The 20,810-nt window shown below is 36.8% G+C and overlaps 1 protein-coding gene across 2 annotated transcripts; it reads left to right on the top strand.

Moving 5' to 3' along the window:
- Positions 1-1,311: 1,311 nt before the first annotated feature.
- LOC121427866 (WSC domain-containing protein 1-like) lies at positions 1,312-4,767 on the top strand. Of its 2 annotated transcripts, none has more exons than XM_041624534.1 (4): positions 1,312-1,838; positions 2,762-2,970; positions 3,246-3,464; positions 4,336-4,767. In XM_041624534.1, exons 2-4 carry the CDS (start codon positions 2,835-2,837, stop codon positions 4,719-4,721), a joined length of 741 nt encoding a protein of 246 aa, XP_041480468.1. In that variant the 5' UTR covers positions 1,312-1,838; positions 2,762-2,834; the 3' UTR covers positions 4,722-4,767. The 2 variants fall into 2 exon arrangements, with proteins under 2 accessions (XP_041480468.1, XP_041480408.1); XM_041624474.1 differs by having other exon boundaries at positions 1,313-1,838; positions 2,758-2,970.
- The last annotated feature ends 16,043 nt before the right edge of the window (positions 4,768-20,810 follow it).

The following is a 20,810-nucleotide window of genomic DNA, read 5'->3' as shown; positions in this document are numbered from 1 at the left end:
TGTGAACAATTTAACCATGTTTAGAAAAAATTCCAGCTCTATTGAGTGGAAAACCACGGAGAAAAGCTGCGTCACCGACCTAGTATTGGATATAACCCCCGGATATAACCACACGCGTGTAGCCACATGTATGTGGCTGTATACACTGCTATAACATAAAAACTTTCTTACCACTTATGACCAGCATTTGATCAGGCTCTCCTGGCCTGATGAGTCACTATCATTCAGTCGTCAAGATACATATTCGTCACATGCGGGTTGGACCCGACGATCTCCGAACCAAGCGGAGGGATGAGAACAGAGAGAGAGAGATATAGTAGCCTAGGCCTAGGCTATAGATTTCGGCCAAATCATGTTTTTGGAACCACTCGTAGATTTGTGTACGCGCACTAGCTTGTGTACGAAGTGAATGGGGGTGGAAATAAGGAACCATTAATTCATTTGGTTATTTATTTACTTGTTTACTTATTCGGTCTTCTTTGTACAGGGCAACCATTTCAATACCGGGTATTGTTCTGCCGGTCGTTTGTTTATTTATTTATTGATCTATTTATTTGTTTGTTTGTTCGATTTTTATGTATTCATTTATTAATTGATTTAATAACTAATTTGGTCTTCTTTGTACAGGGTAACCATTTCAATACTGGATATTGTTCTGCCAAGAGGAGCTGTCTGCGGAGATAAAAACATTAAAATAGAGAGCAAAAAGTAAAGACTAAAATAATACATACTTTGGAGTACAAAACAAAAAATAAAATTAGACATAAATGTTATAATCACATTAACGCATATACATCCGTACACACGCACACCCCCGCCCCACACACACACACTTACGCAAAAATATATTATTACATTACGAAAACGACAGAAAATAACAACAGTAAAATTTCAAGCTAATTTGAGAGTAAAAGCCTATATGCCTTTTACAGGAACGAACTGGTGCTATTGCGTGTATATCAGGTGGCGAGTTGTTCCAAGCAGGTTAACAATCAAATTTATCCTACCTATATACATGTACGCATGCAGGGTCACCATTGCCACTTGATAATATATAATTTTGCTATCTTCCAAGTACAATTTTCTCTCCGATACGAAAAACGATATTGTTGAAACCTTATTGAAGCCGTTGAACATATTTAAAGATATCATAGATGATACCCTCATCGTTCCAATATAACAAGAGTAATGACTGTCTTTACGTTATTCTATGGCTGAAATAAAGAATAGACGGCCTCTTCGAATGACTACAAAAAGGTTTAAGCCATTCATGCAAACAGCCTTTCTTGCTTTTTATGTTTTGGACACTAATCGTCTCAAAGTTTTGGGGTTGTGTTGTGTTGTCCGCCCATGTGAGGATTCGTGCATCCATGCATATCTTCTCTTTAACCATGTTGGTCTAAAGACTAACTTGTATACGTGGAATGGTGACTTGATATCTATCTTGTGGAAAATATCAGCTGCTTTATAGACAGATAGAGAGAGAGACCCTTGACTTCCTCCTTTATATACTGCCGTATCTATTATTTGCAATATGGTCTCTCTGACTGGTCCTTCGTGAAGTAGTGCATATGCTTTAATAATACTACCAAAAATAGTTGCATCAATAATTGGTAGGTCTATGTAGAAATCAAGGCGGGACCCAAATATGACAGGTTGTCTAAAAAAAAGAATGGGCGTCTTCACTTTGCGAGCTTGGGTGGTTGTTTTCACGTGTTCAGCGATTGCCGACTTCTTAATCATATCAGCCTGGTATAGGAATGGACGCGTAGGAATGCACAGATCTTCAAATGCACATTATTCAGCTGCCAATCTCAACAAAATGTCACAAGTACGAGGTAAAGTGGTATTTCCTTCCTATATAGATTTGAGCATAATAACACAGTGAGTGTGATCTATCGAGAATATAAATGAGGAACGCCGTGTACCTACTGGAAGATATCCCTTTAATGGTCATTATCTGATCAAAATCGAACATTCGATCCTTTTTTTAACTTTCCTTCAGTTTAATTAACCATTGAGAAATGGGATATGATTGTAGTTATTAACAAAAATATACCTTGAAATGAGAATTTTTAGGTAACACCACGTAGGTTAGTCCTGAAGAGGACAGTTGTTCTGGACGTTTACCACCATGCAAACCTTCAACGCTAAAACATACCTTGGTGAATTTTTATTGGTTATTATTGGCTGCTCTTTATATTTCCTGGATAAATTAGCAGCCTGTAATAATATTTCATATATTTTGATTTCTGTAGAATTTTCTGCATTGTCAGTGTCAGTTAAGACAATTTAGTCAGTGCTGACAACTTTCATGAAACACCACCCGGACATAAGGGTAACTTATGAAGTATTACTGGTCATCTCCTGCCTGAGTTTCAGGTCATGTGACTAAGATCAAAGGTCGTTTAAGGTCAATGAACTTTGGCCATGTCATTACAGGTATATGAAAGGTGTGTTTTGTGAATAATCATTTGATTGTAGTTTTCAAAGTCAGCACTGCTGATATATCGAATCGCGTATTGCAGGCGAGACTGCCAGAGGCACTCCACTTATTATCATTATTATTTTGTTATCATTTATTTATTCATTTATTTATTTGGACTTTCCTTACCAGCTAGGTAGCCGCGCCTTCAGTTACGTAAACTGATTTAAAAGAAGGCCCTCCTGTGATAAAAAAATATTGTGCTTGCCTTTTTTACGTTTCTACGTTCTACGTTTAAGAAATACCGACTCTTCTCGTTTTGAATCAACCAGGTAGTGCTTCTCCCAGCTCCTTGAATCAAACGACCCAGCCAATATTTGTTTGTAATGACACCGAGAACGTGAAGGTAATGCCGATGGGGACGTTCCCGGTGGCAGGGCTTGCTAGTTTTCCCGGCTCGGGAAACTCGTGGATGAGGAGCATGATCGAAAGAGCGACTGGCTACGCCACAGGAGACATCTACCACATTCCTAACCAGGAAAAAGGTAATTGTACACACAATTTGTTGACACACATACATTATTATTGAAATTAAGGTTGATGTGTTCTCCGAAAATTGAAGTCATTGGGGGAAAAATAGATCAAAAATTATGATTAATATTGTTAATCTTTCTATGACATTTGCCTTAGGCTAAAAAATTAGTTAATCTCGTATATTGACTTAGTAACTAAATGGTATTCTAAATAGTTCTTTATTTGTACCTTGTACATGCATATGTCCTTGTAATTGTGGTATATCTGATTTTCCATTTTCTTTCAGATTTTGTAGGAGAAATGAGGAACGTTGCAGCAGGCGAGACAATAGTCTTTAAGTTGCACGACTATTGGAAGGGATTCACAAACAAAAGGGACGGGCAAATATCAATCCAGAAAGCTATCCTGATCATTCGAAATCCTTACCGAGCTTTGATAGAGGACTTTAATCGTTTGGGATACGGAAAACAAAGACCCATCGACGAGAACAGGTTCCGAAGCGAAGGTAAATCAATCGTTCAAATTTTCCACGAGTAGGCGTATATGCGTATTATAGTTGTTTTGATCTATTGTGATGGTTTTACTATTTTGGGGCTGGGTATATAGGGGCTGCTGAAGCAGATCCAACATGTCACAGATCACCACCAGATATTCCGTCTTAAGACCAAATTCATCTTAAGGCCGAGGGACATTACCATTTCCTTAATCTAGCATGTCTAAACTGATGGGTAGACCCTATGGCTTAAGTCTAAGTGACATGAAGTTTGTTGAATGATTGTTGAAGGAATATGAGATGAATGCTTTCATTGTCTATAGTTTCCGATCTGACATTGCTAATTATGATGTGAAATTATTGTCACTCGTCCGCAGTTCTGTTCAGTAGAAGCTCTTTTACACATTGGTCATACTATTGAAGAATATCGTCGTAAGAGAATCAAATAAAAAAAGAGATAAAAATATTCATAGTTCCAGAAAACTCAGTATGAAAATTAACAAAGTAATAGAATATTAAACAAATTTTGGTCATGTTCAAATTGATGGTTTGTGAGGAGAACGGTCATTGTGTATTCTACAAAACTGTTTCTCCTGTATTATATCAAGCATCAAGACACTGCTTGCCTGTTTGTTCATCACTACATAATGTTTTGTCAATGTGTTTATATTTGTATATCTTTTAATGAATTGCAAATATTTTTTTTCTGGAGCCAAACATCCCTACTCTTTCCAAATTTGAGCCCCCCACCCTTGTTCAAATTTAGAGATCATATTGAGGAAATATTCCGAAGGAACATTTTATTTAGATAAAGCATTAACTGAAATAAAAGCTCTTATGTTTTTCTTAACTGCGGTACATTAAATGTTTCGTCTTTTTTCAGAATGGTCAAAGTTTATGACTGAGACTTTTAAGTTCAGTCGTTGGCTTAAGCTGTCTCGGACTCTGATGGATATGTGCAATCATCACGCCCCCACAGCCCCATGCAAGGCAATCCACATTGTTTACTATGAAAACCTGGAAACCGACCTGAAAAATGAACTGCTTCAGATTATAAAGTTCCTCGATATCCAAGTTGATGAGCGTCGTTTGTCCTGTGCGATAGCAACATCGGAGTCCTCTCCACATCGGCCACTCAAGCAACCACACCTGTCCTTTGACCCATTCACCCAAGAGCATCGGGCAAGAATCGACGAGGATATGAAGACTTTTCATCAATGGCTTGATTCTGAGGGACTTCCGCATCCCCCTCCAGCATTCAACAATTGAACAAAACCCTTCGGTGAATAGAATCGTGGACCTAGTTTTTAGGCACTTGATACTTGATTTTATTTGATTGGATTTGGTATTATAATACAGCTGCCATGGCGAAACTGCTAAAGGAGAATGAAAACAAAGGAACAACTTGTGTTTCAACCGAAAATATCATAGAGTAAGATTAATGAAAGTTTGAAAAAAAACAATGAGAGAGTAATGATAATTGAATATTAGCAATTGTTCATGCAGAGATCCTCCCATTGGCAATCCAACCAAGATTTGCAATGTAAGAGTCATCACAAACAGACATCTCTATTCTTCCTCGTTCACACATACCCCAAAACGTTTATTTTTCTAATTCCAATGATAGTACAAATTTTTTATCCATGACATATTTATGAAACCTACATTGTATGTCCTCCCAAGGAAAATCAAAACACTTAATCTATGAAGATACTTGATAAAAGTGACAATTTAAGACAAATAATTATGTAGATAAGTAATAAACGGAATTTTTCACGTGTGACATCATACCCTTTGGACGCATGCTTTTTCTTATTATTTTTTCAATTTTACTTAAACTTTCATTGATTTCTTTCTTTCCCTTTTTTCTGTTTTTTCACAATCTAACCTGTTTCCATGGTTTCACTCTCCTTAAATATTTGGGTTGATAGTTGATATAATAATCTCTCCATATCTCACTATTCACGGGTAGGACCCACGTACTAAAATTCGGTTCTGACGGAGTGCCCCTAAACTCCACACAATTTTATGGACTGACATTGTTGCCGAAAATTGTACCTTCTTGAGGAAGTTGAGACGGGAAATACCGAAATGAACGTTAAACATAAACGGTAAGAATCGCAAATAAAATCCTCGGATAAAAATTTACAGAGTAATTCTCTTTTTATGTATTTTTTCATGTTTTATTTTTCTGTAAAATAATTTTTCGAACAGTGTAGTCTAACCATGGACCTATTTTCGTAATAGGTCCATGGTCTAACCAAATAAAAAACAGATACATCATCATTGTACATTATAGAGCAATTATCTGTCTATGTAGGCATGCAGAATCCAAAATCACGTTATCACGGTAATTTCAAGAAAAATTAGACAATTTGTCGATGTTTATGTGTTTGTGAGCTTTTTTTCAGATGAATAAGAATGACTGGTTTAGATGAAAAGGTAAATATTGCATTCATTTAATGTTGCAATGCGGGGTACAAAATATTAACATTAAGCTTTTGGTAATAAAAATCATTCAGAGTTTAGATTATGCTTTCACCTATAGATTCCAGTACTTTGAATTGTTCAATTGCAAATTAAAAATCGCAATAGGTGAACAATTTGGAATGAATTCCTGTGATGAATGTATAATGATGATGCTATGAAATTTTTGGAACGAAAAGGGGTCACAGTGGATTAGTTTCAGACATAAAGTTTTTGTGTTTGTGTGAAAGAAATCTTTTTTTATTCAAATATTTGCTGTGACCATTCTGATTCTGATTTTATTTTTATTATATTTATATTTATTTATTTTGTTTTACTTATTTTATACTGCAGGGTAGGCCTGTTCAGTTCTTAAAACTGCTTTACAAAGGCGCAATGCAGTTTAAAATACATGTCAAAATAACTATAAAATATATCATCAAAAAAACAATCAACGTCAAAAATACAAAATACAAACTATTTAACATCAGAAAATTTAGAGTGGGAAGTGAAGGTTATTGTCGATTCCAAAACCAGAAGAGTATCAGCTGCTGTACTTTGGTGAAAGTTGAATTTTTCATGCATAGCTACTAATAATCCTAAGCGGTATTAAACAGTTGAAGCCTGTCATGTAATTGGAAGACATGAGTGCCAAAAGTTAGATTTACATCGAATGAAGAGTGCTTTAAGAACTCGGCATTCCGAATAACCAAATCCGTCTCAGACGAAACGCTACTTATATTTATTTATGATTATCTTAAAATTGTGTATCGAATCTATTATTGTTATTGTAATGATTCGTTTTTCTTAAATGGTTTGGCCGATGGATATTCAGACGCTAGATATTAAGGAAAGGAACAATAATCGGAACCTTACTAAGTCACTCATCGATACGTTTCAAATAATTGTATGCAAAGCCATTTATTGAATGTGACTCACAGCAAAAATATGAGAAAGAATTTTCGAATTTGGTAGAACAAATACCTTATTGGTGGGGATTTGAGGTGAAATATCATAAATTTTGTATATTATAGACAAGAATTCAGACAACTTATCAGCATTAAAAATTTTGTCGATCTTATACATTTTTTACAGACTAAACACTGGAGTATTATGCGCGTAATTTATACTGCTTGAAAACATGACATACATACATATATACAGTATATATATATATATATATATATATATATATATATATGTATATATACAGTGCGTCCCACAAAAACGAAACCGAGATTTATCGATGATTTATCATAACTTAATCACAAATACAATAGACAAATGACCTACCATTTTAAAGCTTAGAATTTCCTCTTTTATCTGGAATTACTTAAATAATTTCTCACCCACGCATGAGTGAGAAAAAACAATTTGAAAAGGGGATTCCAAAAAGTCACTTGGCGGGCCGTATCTGGCTTTTAAAAAGAAAACTACATTTTAAGAAGTTCAATATCGGCTCTTTAATTTGATACCTCAATTAAAGAAAATGGTTAAGGAATAACAAAGTTCAGATTATTTGAAATAAGGTTTGAATTTCAATAATTTCATAAGAGGTTTTACAGGCTAGCGTTCAAACACACTCGACGCTCCTTTTTGTTGACGATCAGCCAAGCACTAACTCTTTTGTTACCGTGCGATAGCTTCTGTGGGAAACTGGTGAAAACACGATAATTTCATGAAATTATGGAAATACAAGCATTGTTTCGAGGGATCATAACTTTTTTACTTCTTGACCATTTTTTTGTGATTAAGGTGTCAAATGAAAGAGCAGATATTGAACTTCTTAGTCATGTGACTTTCTTTTTGAAATTTAGATACCCCCGCCAAATGAGTTTTTGGCATCCTTTCTTTGAATTGTTTTTGCTCACTCATGCGTGAATAAGAAATAATCTAAATAATATCAGATGAAAGAGGTGATTCTAAGCTTTACGTTGGTAGGTCATTTGTCTATTTTATTTATGATTAAGTTATGATAAATCATCACTAAATCTCGGTTTCGTTTTTTTCTGGGACGCACTGTATATACATACATATATGTAAACTAATGTGTGATATTACACATGTACAATAGATTTGGCAACTCTTTTATTTCAATATATTGTGAAAGAAATGGATGAAGAGAACAATGGCAGGCGTAGCTTAAATCAAGGTTCCCCAGAGCTATCTACCCTTTAGAAAAATTGGTGATGCCGAAAAAATGTCTCTGCCGGGAATCCAACCCGGGCCCCAGCCAGGTGCCTTAACCATGCACTAGACCACAGAGACGGGTTAGTGTCACACACACACACACACACACACACACATATATATATATATATATATATATATATATATACATACATACTGCATTGTATAGAAGTATAGGCCTATGACATAAAGAGAATGAGAATTGGGGCGGACGCGTGTTGAGTAAACGGAAGAGAAAAAAAGGACTGGAAATAATGGAGAGTGGGGGGGGGGGGCGATATGACCAAAACATCATAATGATCATGATGATAAGTGGTATCTCCCGAAAAAAAAAATTAAAATCTGGTAGATTATCTTAGGAAAGAAAACAAAATGATAATAATACAATGCGACTTGCTTATGGTGTATCTCACGAGGCTTGCAACTATATTGCGACTAAAGGGTTAACTTTAGTCGCACACAGTAAGTACTATGGTGTTAACCGGTGTACATAGAGGACCACACCAGTTATTTTACACCGGTGTTAAATTGATGGTGTTAGTTTTACACCTACAGGTGTTCTTATAACACCCATGGTTGTTACATTTACACTCTTTTGTGTTATGTTCAATCTACAGGGTGTTATTTTAACACCTCAGGGTGTGGTCCTCTATTAACACTAATTGGTGTCAGTTTTAACACCAGTTTTTACAGTGCAAAGACGCCTCCTAAACATCTCTTAAAATTATAATGTCTCTTGAGAAATTCGAACATGCTCGATTTATTTTCTGTCGGGAAACTTTTTTCCAGTCATCGCGATGTCCTTTCGACGTTCTCGTCGTCTCCGCGATGTCTCTGCGAAATCTCCGTTCACCCACAATTTAAAGGTCAAGTTCACTCAGAAAAATGTTGATTTGAATAAATAGAGAAAAAATCTAAATAGCAAAACGCTGAAAATTTCATCAAAATCGGATGTAAAATATGGAAGTTATGACATTTTAAAGTTTCAATTCTTATTTTCACAAAATATTCACAACTAAGTGACATGCAGATGAGTTAGTCGATGATGTCCCTCACTATTTCTTACGTTTTTATTGTTTGATTTATACAATACTTCATTTTTACAGATTTAAAAATAAGGATTAACTTGACTGACGCATATAGTATTTAAACAATGCTAATTCCACATGTTCAGGAAAGAATTAATCGTTGTTTTACTTGGCAATGGTGAGAAAATTAGAATATTTCATATTTCATTTAATAAAATACACAAAAAGATAGTGAGTGGATTACATCAACATTCTCCTCATTAGCGTATACCGACCAGAATGTGCATATAACTGTTTTGTGAAATTTAGCGAAACTTTAAAATGTCATAACTTTCTTATTTTACATCCGATTTTGATGAAATTTTCAGTGTTATTCTTATTATTTTTTTCTCTCCTTTTATTCAAATCAACTTTTAGTTGGGGTGGACTTGTGCTTTAAGAGATAAACCCTGCCGGTTCGCAACCCACAAAAGCTCGAGCAAGACACAGGTACCCCCAAACCGACAGCAAAATCAGACCAAATATGATAAGACCTCAAATAACATCTATATATAAACATTCCCTAATATGCACTTTAGAAAGAATGATTGACAGATGCGAGTAGCGCCAAATCGGAGTGGACGTCTTTCACCGATAGAGAGGCCTGTTACAACCGATAATGGGGGGCAAATCCCACATTTCTGCAGAAAAGTAAAACATACTGCCCATTACATTGTGTGCTAGAAGCATATTGCTTATGTAGAAGGTGCTGGCAAAAGAAAAAAAACTCCGCAAATTTAGACGGTTTATGGCCTGTTGCATGCTGTGTACATGTCAACGCATTGGAAATGATTCGGCTTGAGAGTTGATCTGACCCATGGAATCATTTGCCAGTGATCCACAAATAATGCACATTAAATGCAATATCGATTCGATGGACTGTAATGATCTATATCTGAGCCTTAATTCGGTAAGTTTTTCCTTACTTAATATGTACTCGATTTGTTTGAAAAACCACTTTCTTATCCATGTCATAATCTACGTTTCGCATGTCTCCAGCTAGCTGGAGTCATAGCCATGATACAGGCACAGTCCCGCCGCGAGCTTAGGCAGGCAAATGGCATAGCATGGCATGCTGGTATCGTATGAAAGAGCTTTGCACACGAAAAGCAAGATCTATAGGGCCTGTAACTCAAAGCTTGGCAATGATTGTAAACCAGTTTTCTACGTTTGATTGTATTGACTGTAATGTATAATCAATCTAGAAATTCGAGTCTATGATTAATCGTTAACTTTTGAGTTACCCGACTCTAATCTCGCGTTGTAGAGATTTGCGAAAGGTGCCGAATGTCGCACCAACGCACATTGGCGGCGGAAGCCAAAAATTTTAGGAGGGGACAACCAAAATTTTTTTGACAAGCAAAAAAAAAAAAGGTTCTCAACCCCAAAATTTTAGGGGGGACGTATGAAAATAAATTGACAAGCCAGAAAAAAAAAAAAAAAAAAAAAAAGGTCATCAACAACAAATTTAGGGGGGGACCGTCGCAGCAACGCATAATGTCGCAGATTGCGACATTATGCCACGAGCGTCCGACGCATAATGTCGCAGTCAACGCATAATGTCGTAGTTTTTCTAACGCATAACGTCACATGTCGCAACGCATAATGTAGTAGCAAAGTGTCAACGCATAATGTCACATGTCGCAACGCATAATGTCGCAGCGGTAGTTTTTTCGGGACTCGAGCTACAGATAAGATATAACACATGCTTTCACTAAGTATTTTGAGACACGAGAAAGAGAATTAAGTGATTTGGAAATTATGATAACCCTTTGTATGGATATTTATCGGTTTAATGCCATTTCGTCTACTGCCCTTTTCCCCACTATCGCATGGTCTGATATCATTTCGTCTACCATTAGTTAGTCAAACATCAACATAGTCCAATTACCATTTCGTCGAATTACCATCTCTTCTAATAGCCAGTTGGTCTAATAGCCGTTTTGTTTATTATCATTTAGTCTAGGCCTAATTGTATTTTTCAATTGTTCCAATATCCTATTTGTCCAACATCATTACGTCTATTACCTTTTGATCTAATATCCAATTGGTCTAATAAGCACTTTGTCTGCTCTCATTTTGTCAATGTTCCATTTGGTCTAACTTCAGTTCGTTCGCTATCACTTTGTCGAAAACTCATTTCGGCTAATAATCATTTGGTATTGTTGCCATGGGTCCAATCACCAATATTTCCAATCACTGGTTCTAGGACAATTACCTCCCGGACAATCACCTTCCGGACAACTACCCCCCCAGGACAATTCCCCCCTGACAATTACTCCCTGAGGACAATTATCCCCCGAGGACAATGACCCCCGGACAATGACCCCCGGACAATTACCCCCTGGACAATTACCCCCTGAGGAAGGCAATGCGAGCGCGAAGCGTGACCGAAAATTTCAAATACTGTAGTGACATAAAAACAAAAGTCTTCCCCTCACCTTTTTTTTATTTACTCCTCTTACTTTCCTCGTTTTTTCCTTTTATCTTTCCCCTTCCTTTTTTCTTTTTTTCTCCCCTTTTTTCAGGGGACGGGGGGGGGGGGGGTGGCACGTACCCCCTGGTCTTGTGCTACCATAACAAAAAAATTATGATAGAATTTTGGGTTTCGTAAAGATTTGCAGATGTAGCTCACTTTTTTCGGCTTTCTTACTGCGTTCGTTTGATTCCAAGATACTCCAGAATGCTTTGAGTACTTCTTATGTCAAACGTACGGCCGTCGTATGACTCTATGCACTCCCTTTGTCCAGGTGGTTAATGTCCCGGGGGGGGGGGTGGTAATTGTTTCCGGTGGTAATTGTCCTCGGGAGTAATTATACTCAGGGGTAATTGTCCTGGGGGCCGGGGGTAGCTGCCCGGGGGTAATTGTCCGGGTTTTTTTCTAGGGGTCATTGTCCTCGGGGTGGGGGGTAATTGTCCTCAGGGGATAATTGTCCGGGGGTAATTTTCCTTGGGAGGGTAGTTGTCCGGAAGGTAATAGAACCGGTGATTGGACCTATTGGTGATTGGACCCATGGCATTATTGTTAGCCGAAATGGGTTTAGACAAAGTGATAGCGAACGAACTGAAGTTAGACCATATGGAACATTGACGAAATGAGAGCAGATCAAGTGCTTATTAGACCAATTGGCTATTAGTTCAAAAGGTAATAGACGTAATGATATTGGACAAAATGGATAATGGACCAATTGAAAAATATACAATTAGACTAAATGATAATAAACAAAACGGCTATTAGGCCAACTAGCTATTAAACGAAATGGTTGTTGGAATATGTTGATGGTTGACTAGCTAATGGTAGAGAGAAATGATATCAGACCATGCGATAATGGGGAAAAGGGCAGTAGACGAAATGGCAATAAACCGATAAATATCCATACAAAGACTTATCCTGATTTCAAAATCACTTACTTCTCTTTCCCTTGTCTCAAAATACTTAGTGAAAGCATATTTTATTTCTTATCTGTAGCTCAAGTCCTGAAGAAACTACCGCTGCGACATTGTGCGTTGCGACATGTGACATTATGCGTTGACACTTTGCTACGACATTATGCGTTGCGACATGTGACAAAAACTCCGACATTATGCGTTGACTGCGACATTGTGCGTCGGACGCTCTTGGCATAATAGGCACCTTTCGCAAATCTCTACAACGCGAGATTAGAGTCGGGTAACTCAAAAGTTTACGATTAATCATAGACTCGAATTTCTAGATTGATTATACATTACAGTCAATACAATCAATCGTAGAAAACTGTTTTACAATCATTGCCAAGCTTTGTGTTACAGGCCCTATAGATCTTGCTTTTCGTGTGCAAAGCTCTTTCATACGATACCAGCATACCATGCCATGCCATTTGCCTGCCTAAGCTCGCGGCGGGACTGTACCTGTATCATGGCTATGACTCCAGCTGGCTGGAGACATGCGAAACGTAAATTATAACATGGATAAGAAAGTGGTTTTTCAAACAAATCGAGTACATATTAAGTAAGGAAAAACTTACCGAATTAAGGCTCAGATAATTTATAGATCATTACATTCCATCGAATCGATATTGCATTTAATGTGCATTATTTGTGGATCACTGGCAATTGATTCCATGGGTCAGATCACCTCTCAAGCCGAATCATTTTCCATGCGTTGACATGTACACAGCATGCAACAGGCCATAAACCGTCTAAATTTGCGGAGTTTTTTTCCTTTGCCAGCACCTTCTACATAAACAATATGCCTCTAGCACACAATGTAATGGGCAGTATGTTTTACTTTTCCGCAGAAATGGGGGGGGGGGTTTGCCGGGGGGTACACTTCCATTGATGAGTGGATACCAGGCGCGACCATGGGGTTTCGAAAAGCACCCTAAACAAGGGAAGGTCTTTTCCAGATTATGAAAATGCATCTCTCAACAAGTATTTGGATTGTGACACCCTACAAGTAGTGGAAATATATCCCTTTTCAGTATTTTAATCATTGTTTCTCACACCCTCATAACGCTACATAGGCCTATACGTATACCCACTCTTTCCCTTTTTACGTGTGGTCGCGCCTGGTATCCACCATTCAATGGAAGTGGGTCCCCCGGGCGGCCTCTCGAGCTCTGGGAGGAACCAAATTTGGATTTGGAAAGTCGTCCTAAATCAGATATATCGCTGTTACCATAGTAGCAACCAGAATTTTGCACACGAAACGCAAATTGAATGTTTCCGTTCCAGATGCGAAACGAAAAAAAAATCTCATGTCACACAATTTGCATTACAGGGCGGAGTTCTACGACCATGACGACGGGCCCAAAAGTCTCTCCCAAAATGAACTACCGTTCTAAATAAGCGCGCGTCCTCAAACGAAAGGTCGGGACTATCGGTTGTAACAAGGCCGTCGTATTCATCAATGTCTGCCTGAGCATAAGAATGAGGATTGAATATAAATTCCCTAAATGCCGAACCTTGAACCCAGTGTGAAGATTGACCAATGCACAAAATGATACTCGGACCACTGCAACTATCTAACAATAGTTCATCATTTGGGAATAATTGGGAAAGAGACAAGTTCATCCCAAAAAAATATTCGAATAGAAGAGAAAACAAACATAAACTTTCAATTAATTTCCCATATATTCACGAAACAGAATTATATAAATACACTGGAACTGATGACATCACGCATTTCCTTTTCATTTAGATTTACGAAATACGAAAATTTTTATTTTCTCCTCAAATAAAATTCAAACATGAAAAATCCTGAAAAGTTTCATAAAGATCGGATGGAAAACAAAAAAAATACTTATTCTAAATTCTTATTCTTATACTTTTTCCTTGTTATTTCATTGTATAAAAATGACACTAATATTCCATTTCCCCTTCAAATAGTGTAAAACTTGGTTTGATTCCTCATAGAAAATGTGAAATTATCTTTATTCATTGCAACACTGTGGGGATCCCTTTGTTATTAAACATACTAGTATATTAAAGTTAATAGTTGATATATCGTATCATAACGAAAGGGGCATTGTGCGACATCATTGGCTCTTGGATTTTGCATCAAATGACTAATATTTACATGTTGTGAAAATAATGAAAACTTTCTCATAATTATCACACCCGATTTCAATGACAGTAAAATAACAGTTTTCAACTGAAGAGGGTACCCTGTTGATATTAAACTTGAAATAGATAAGAAATGATTTGTTTATAGCCCTTAATACCTAATGTTTCTAAGCGCTGAACATTGCACTTATTATTATCCCGGTCATCGGATCTTTGTATGTCCGCACGCAGTGTGTGCACTTTCTCCACTCCCTGGGGAGCATTCCAACAAGTGTTCTAAGACTCAATACAGTTATAATATAATAATATACAGTTATAATACAGTTAATATTCCTAAGCATACTACATAGACTTTCGCTTCCTACCTGATACCCATCTAACACTTGGATAGAGAGTGGCAGTGTGTGGATTAACGCTTTGCCAAGGACGGTGGGATTCGAACACACGACCTTCTGATAACACGACAAGAGCACGAACCGCTATACCACCACGCTTCCATGCACAGTAGGGGTATGTTTATCCAGATGATAGTGATAGCTACCAGACACATGCAGTCAAAATTATCACTGGTTCATGACTTTATGATGTGTCAGGTAATCACTGATGCACTTAATTCAAACTCCAGCTCTAATCAATATGTAATGAGGATATAATTAAGTCCACTTCAGATTCATTAATTCCTCATCAACTCATGATAACTATCTGTCATAATCAATGTCAAATGACAGTCACGCAACGAGGTCCACTTCCAATGTCCCGTATTTTGATTCAGGTTTGATTTATTAGCTGGGCTCCTTGGCGCAAAGGCTCGCAATCAATCGCTATAAATACCTTTGACCATTCAGGAGCATCGTTGCATGCGCACTCTATTTGAAATACTGACGAAAACCAATCAGAGCGGTTCTTTCATATTTGCAATTCATTGTAAGCCTTTGTGTAATGGAACCCATGTCTAGATTTGTCGTTTATTTAGGGGTAGCCAAATGTGAGAGGTATCTCTAACAGGACAAGCTCAATGTGTCAGCTCATTTCACACTCAATTCATGTATAAATGACTGGGAAGGCGGGAATGATAACTCAAATAGGGCCTAGTTCTCTGAAGAAATAGCCAATAAAGACAGCTACAGTATATTTCATGGATTTTTTTTGTTTTTTGTTTTTTGTTAGTGCAATTGCAAATTTTAGTGATAGGTCTTTCAGTCCTCTTGAAATAGAATTGACCTTCGGAGGATATATTTTCGAGTATCATTTAAGTTGCGCTGTAGTTTCTGCACATGTATGAAATGAAAATATACTTTTTGACTTATCAATCTATGAACCTTAAAAAAGTAGTAGCTGATCTAGGTCGGGCCGAATTTGAGCTATCTCAGAACGAACGACAAAAAACATTAGAGGCAGTCATTTTGTGATTTAACCAATTGAAACCTGGAAAATTTCCATTGATTAATTTTATGAATATTAATATGATTATAATACATCAATGGCTTTCTCAGAGAAGTCACGTGATTTATTCTCGTTATATATTCTGATCAACATTTTCAATGAATACATGTATTTTAATGGTGTTATTGTTCCCTCCCTTGGCTTTCAATCCATCGCGTGTGGCACCAGCTGCTATTATGATACTGTTTGTAGCCATATCGGGTGGGGGGGTCTCATTTTTAATTGATAAAACTTTGATTACGGATTTGTTACTTAAGAGCATAATGTGAAGTGAAAGCTCACCCTCTGTGATGGCAATACCAAAGTCATTCTTTCATCTCCACCTCCTGCCAGCACTTAACATGACTTTCTGTATTGTTCTTAACGCCAGACAAGGCATTCTACACGTGTTTTGCATTCTTCGCTACTGCTTTCCAGTCCGTAGCCTATAACCTAGGCGCAGGCTGCAACGGAAGCGATACGTCTGATATCGAAAAGACTACGAACTGCTTCGGAGCCACGAATTCGTAGTCTTTGCCAGATCAGACGTATCGCTCGCGTTCAGCATTACAACAAATACTGCAGCCCCTGGGGACCACTTCCATTCACGAGTGGATACCATGCGCGACCATGGGGTCTCGAAAAGCACCCTAAACACGTAATTTCCATATTCTGAAAATGCACCCCTTAACAAGTATTGGCATGTGAAACCCTACCCTTAACAAGTATTGGAAACAAAACGATACTCTTGGCAAATATTCCCTGAAATGAACCCCTAAACAAGTACAAAAAATGTTTTATTGTTACGGGTCCTTCGGTCGTCGGCTTTACCTTATTTGGTTTAGTACGACCCCACCTTCTACACCTCAGTCGCGCAAATCGGACTCTAAACACGAAGTGTTGGGGCAAAAAGGATATCCTTTATAAAACATTTTAATTTTGTGTTATCATCCCCGCAAGACGTAATTTTCCTAGTGAAATAGATACCCTTTTTTCATTATTTTTGTGTTTTTGACACCCTTATCACGTTACGTACGTAACGTGCCCTATCGTGAAAAAGACATCCTTTTTACGTGATTTTTTGGTCGCGCATAGTATCCACTCGTCAATGTAAGTGCCCCCCCCCCGGGGACTGCATCCTCCGCCTACTAATATCGCTTATTCGCTCTATTTCGGTATTTTTTAAATTGTGTATTTCAAGTTCGTCTTCCGTCCGTCTCTTGTATATAGGTTATGTTAATTAGTATAGGAACTATAAGTTTAGGGACTTGCCGCCGTGTTTACAAGATCTACTTTTCTTGGCAAGTCCATCCGTTCATTTAGGCCTAATTCATCTTCAATATTTGTTATGAAATATCATAGAACTGTATGTATTATTAGAGTATTTATTATTTTGAACATGTATTTACACTGTTACTTTGATTATATCATTTTTAACGGAAATAAATAAATCTGAATCTTATAGGCTATCCAGTCCGCATGTCCTTAGCCTATTGTCCACGTGGCGAGTATCAAGCCGCCATGTGACAGTAACTAATTGATCCCATGTGTGTTACGTTTCAGTAGGCGCCACTTTTCTCGCCTTGGAATAATCATGGAAGAATCCTACCAGTCATCTTTTCCTTGGAATTCATCAGCCAAATGGCACTTGATAAAGCCACGTCGTAATTATCACTAAAGCAAATTTTCACAAATGAATTTTTTGGTGCAATTGGATAGGTACTCAGTTGGTATAGATGTAAAGTAATCTTGTCTGGTATACAAAATCTGTGATATTCTATAATAAAGCCTGATAAAGCCTGATAAAGAAACCAGGTAATGCGACTTGTACCATTTAGATTACGTTCATTTACAATTGGAAATTTTTCTATGAAATTGTCCACTTTAATCTGATTTGCTATGATTTGACCCCAAAGAAAATATAATGGAATACTTTGTACTTATACTGTACTTATACTTTGTAGTTATATTTCAAACTTACTCATGAATAACCAAGCTCATATATCACGAATAGAACAAGTCATTTTTCCTGTTTACGGCCAATAACCGTCACCTGCTCAATGCGCAAATTGTAATTGCTAACTGGCTCATTCTATATCATTGCGGTCATTTGGATTTCGTTTCACAATATTTTACACAACCTCTTAGGATATCTCTTTACGAATTTCTTTGAAATTCAATTAATAATTTATCGAATTTATCTTTTCCATCTGTAAAAAAAAACATTCTGGCTTACAGCCAATGACCCTCTTCTGCTCATGCGCTAATCGTATAATTACAATTATACGATTAGCTACTACCTTATTACCTACTCTAAACCCCTCAAAAAAAGTTTGGAAATCTGAGTTTGGCCATTAATTTCTCCCAACTCCAAGTTTAACACGATGCATATTTGACATCATTCAAAAGACCATTTATTTCTCTTTAAAATGATACCATGCTTGTTATATGATCATGCAATCACAAAAAAGAGAAGGATTCAAAAGGGTTGGATGAGGTCTGAATTGAAAAGCTGCAAAACGAGCAGAAATAGTCATGAAGGGTCAATACGGAACATAGAGATGAAATCCATTCAAATCAAGCCCCTGCTTCTTCATATATTTATGTTTTGTTGTGGTTTATGTAGTGATGTTCTGTGAGATACATGTTACATGGTTTGAGTCGTGGTTTGAAATACCTATGCATATTTGTTTGTTTCTTGTGTTTGCCTGTGCAGAGGTGTGTTTGATTCCATGTTAATTTTGATGTTAAGTTGGATGAAAACAATAGAAACCGCTGAGAAACTCACTCATCACCACGGAAAAAAGAACAGTGACTTTCAATATTGTGTCATTTTGAAACTTTTGAATTTTGACCTTGCCCCACATTTCAAGGCACTGCACCTCCATGTGAACCATATTCATATCATGTAGGGTATCATTTTAAAGAAAAATAAATGATCTATTCATTGATATTAATAGCAAATCGATATTAACTAAAACTGAGGAGGGATTATCGATCAAAGTCAGATTTCCAAATTTTTTTTTAGGAGTTTATATCTTTCCGATCATAATGTTTCCACAATTATATCTGTAGAAGAATAAAAAGAGCTGGCATCTGGTGAGATTTATCTTTTTATTTTTGTTGTTTTGTTGTAATTAGCAATTTCGTAATTGCAGTTCCAAATGCACAGGTAGAGGTCATTTGTGCACAGGGATGGGCATGAATATTAATATCTTATTTTAAGATATATGCGTGTGATCCCATTTAAAGAATAACAACATAATGTTCAGTCTGGTCATGAGTGGTATTTGGCAACAGGCAAAATGAAAGTTAATTACTATAGTTTGAAGCAGACAATACAATATTATAAGCTTTCCCAGTTGAAAATTTAAATTCACAATTTCTATAACAAATTTACCATCAGCCAATCATGACAGACGTATTTCAGTAGCTTTTAATTGTTATTAAAAAATACACGTTATCATGACAAGTTTTATGAAACGGGCAGCAGAGCTATAAAGTAATTTCTTCATGAAAGTTGGATATCGCAGATTGGTACACCAACCAAGCTTAAAACGCCTTTATTAAAAATATATTATATATTTTTTTCAAATTATAATTGAGTAGCTATCCAATTGAAGGTTGCTTTAGGGCTAATTGCAAAATGGATTATTGATCGAATATTGATCGATTGCGCGTGATTTACATTTCCATATAGGCGCCATTTTCTCGCATTAGTATAATCCAACCAGTCATCTTTCTGTTTTGCATTTGCAACTTTATACTTGCAATCATTTTTTTTTCAACCTATGAGGGTGTTCTTTTTTCGCTTTTCGTCCCGACATGCATTTCCTTACAGTGGCTACTTTCTTCGTTCCCTACATATATTTTGTCGCCATCGAGTGCAGCACAACGTTGAACAATATCATCTTAAACTGCCGGGAATCCAATAATTTTGGAAATGAATGCCCACCAAACAGCCATTTGAAACTCTATCAAAATATTTATTAAACGGTCCCCAAATGTCATCCTCATGCAGGACAATAGGCCTACACTACCGAACCCCTGCTCCTTAGATACTTTCCCAAATATGTAATGACTGAAGGACTTGAAGTGCGCCAATTTGAAGATGATCGGTGCTCCATGTAGGTAAAGCGAATATCATCGCGATCGTGTGTGTGTGTGTGAAAGGAGGGGGCAGTGGGACTCGAGGGAGGGTTTTGGTCAAAGAACAACTTAGAATAAAAAGAAAGATATTTGAAATCAAACTTCTTATAAAGTTCACGATTAGCGTCTTCTTACATACCAACATAACTCTTTCCAGATTTTGCGCAAATTATTTTCCTGATATTTTTAAGTTTGGTGCTCACTCAAGCTGAAAGATTTATGGATATTTATATCGCCATTCGCTTACAGAGACTTGTACCCACACACACCCACACACACACACACACACATATATATATTACATATATATATATATATACATATATATATATATATATATATATATATATATATATATATATACATGTACAACAGTGGGTTTAGAACAATGATAAGCTGCATTGCCTCAGCTGGATCAAAGTTATCACTTCGATACAGTACATGTATGGGAGAAGAAATACAAATATGTAAAGTTATACATGTACAACAGCTTTTGGCAACTCTTTTTTTATTTAAATAT

This window comes from Lytechinus variegatus, chromosome 1 (genome assembly GCF_018143015.1).
Source record: "Lytechinus variegatus isolate NC3 chromosome 1, Lvar_3.0, whole genome shotgun sequence".
Lineage (NCBI taxonomy): Eukaryota > Metazoa > Echinodermata > Echinoidea > Temnopleuroida > Toxopneustidae > Lytechinus > Lytechinus variegatus.
This window is presented reverse-complemented; position numbering and strand designations above follow the sequence as displayed.

Bases quoted from the DNA above. Each gene is read 5' to 3' on its own strand.
- LOC121427866 (XM_041624474.1), top strand. From the start codon at position 1,649: ATGACAGGTTGTCTAAAAAAAAGAATGGGCGTCTTCACTTTGCGAGCT. The intron at 1,839-2,757 runs GTAAAGTGGTAT...TGAATCAACCAG, and splicing joins CAAAATGTCACAAGTACGAG to GTAGTGCTTCTCCCAGCTCC. The intron at 3,465-4,335 runs GTAAATCAATCG...GTCTTTTTTCAG, and splicing joins GAACAGGTTCCGAAGCGAAG to AATGGTCAAAGTTTATGACT.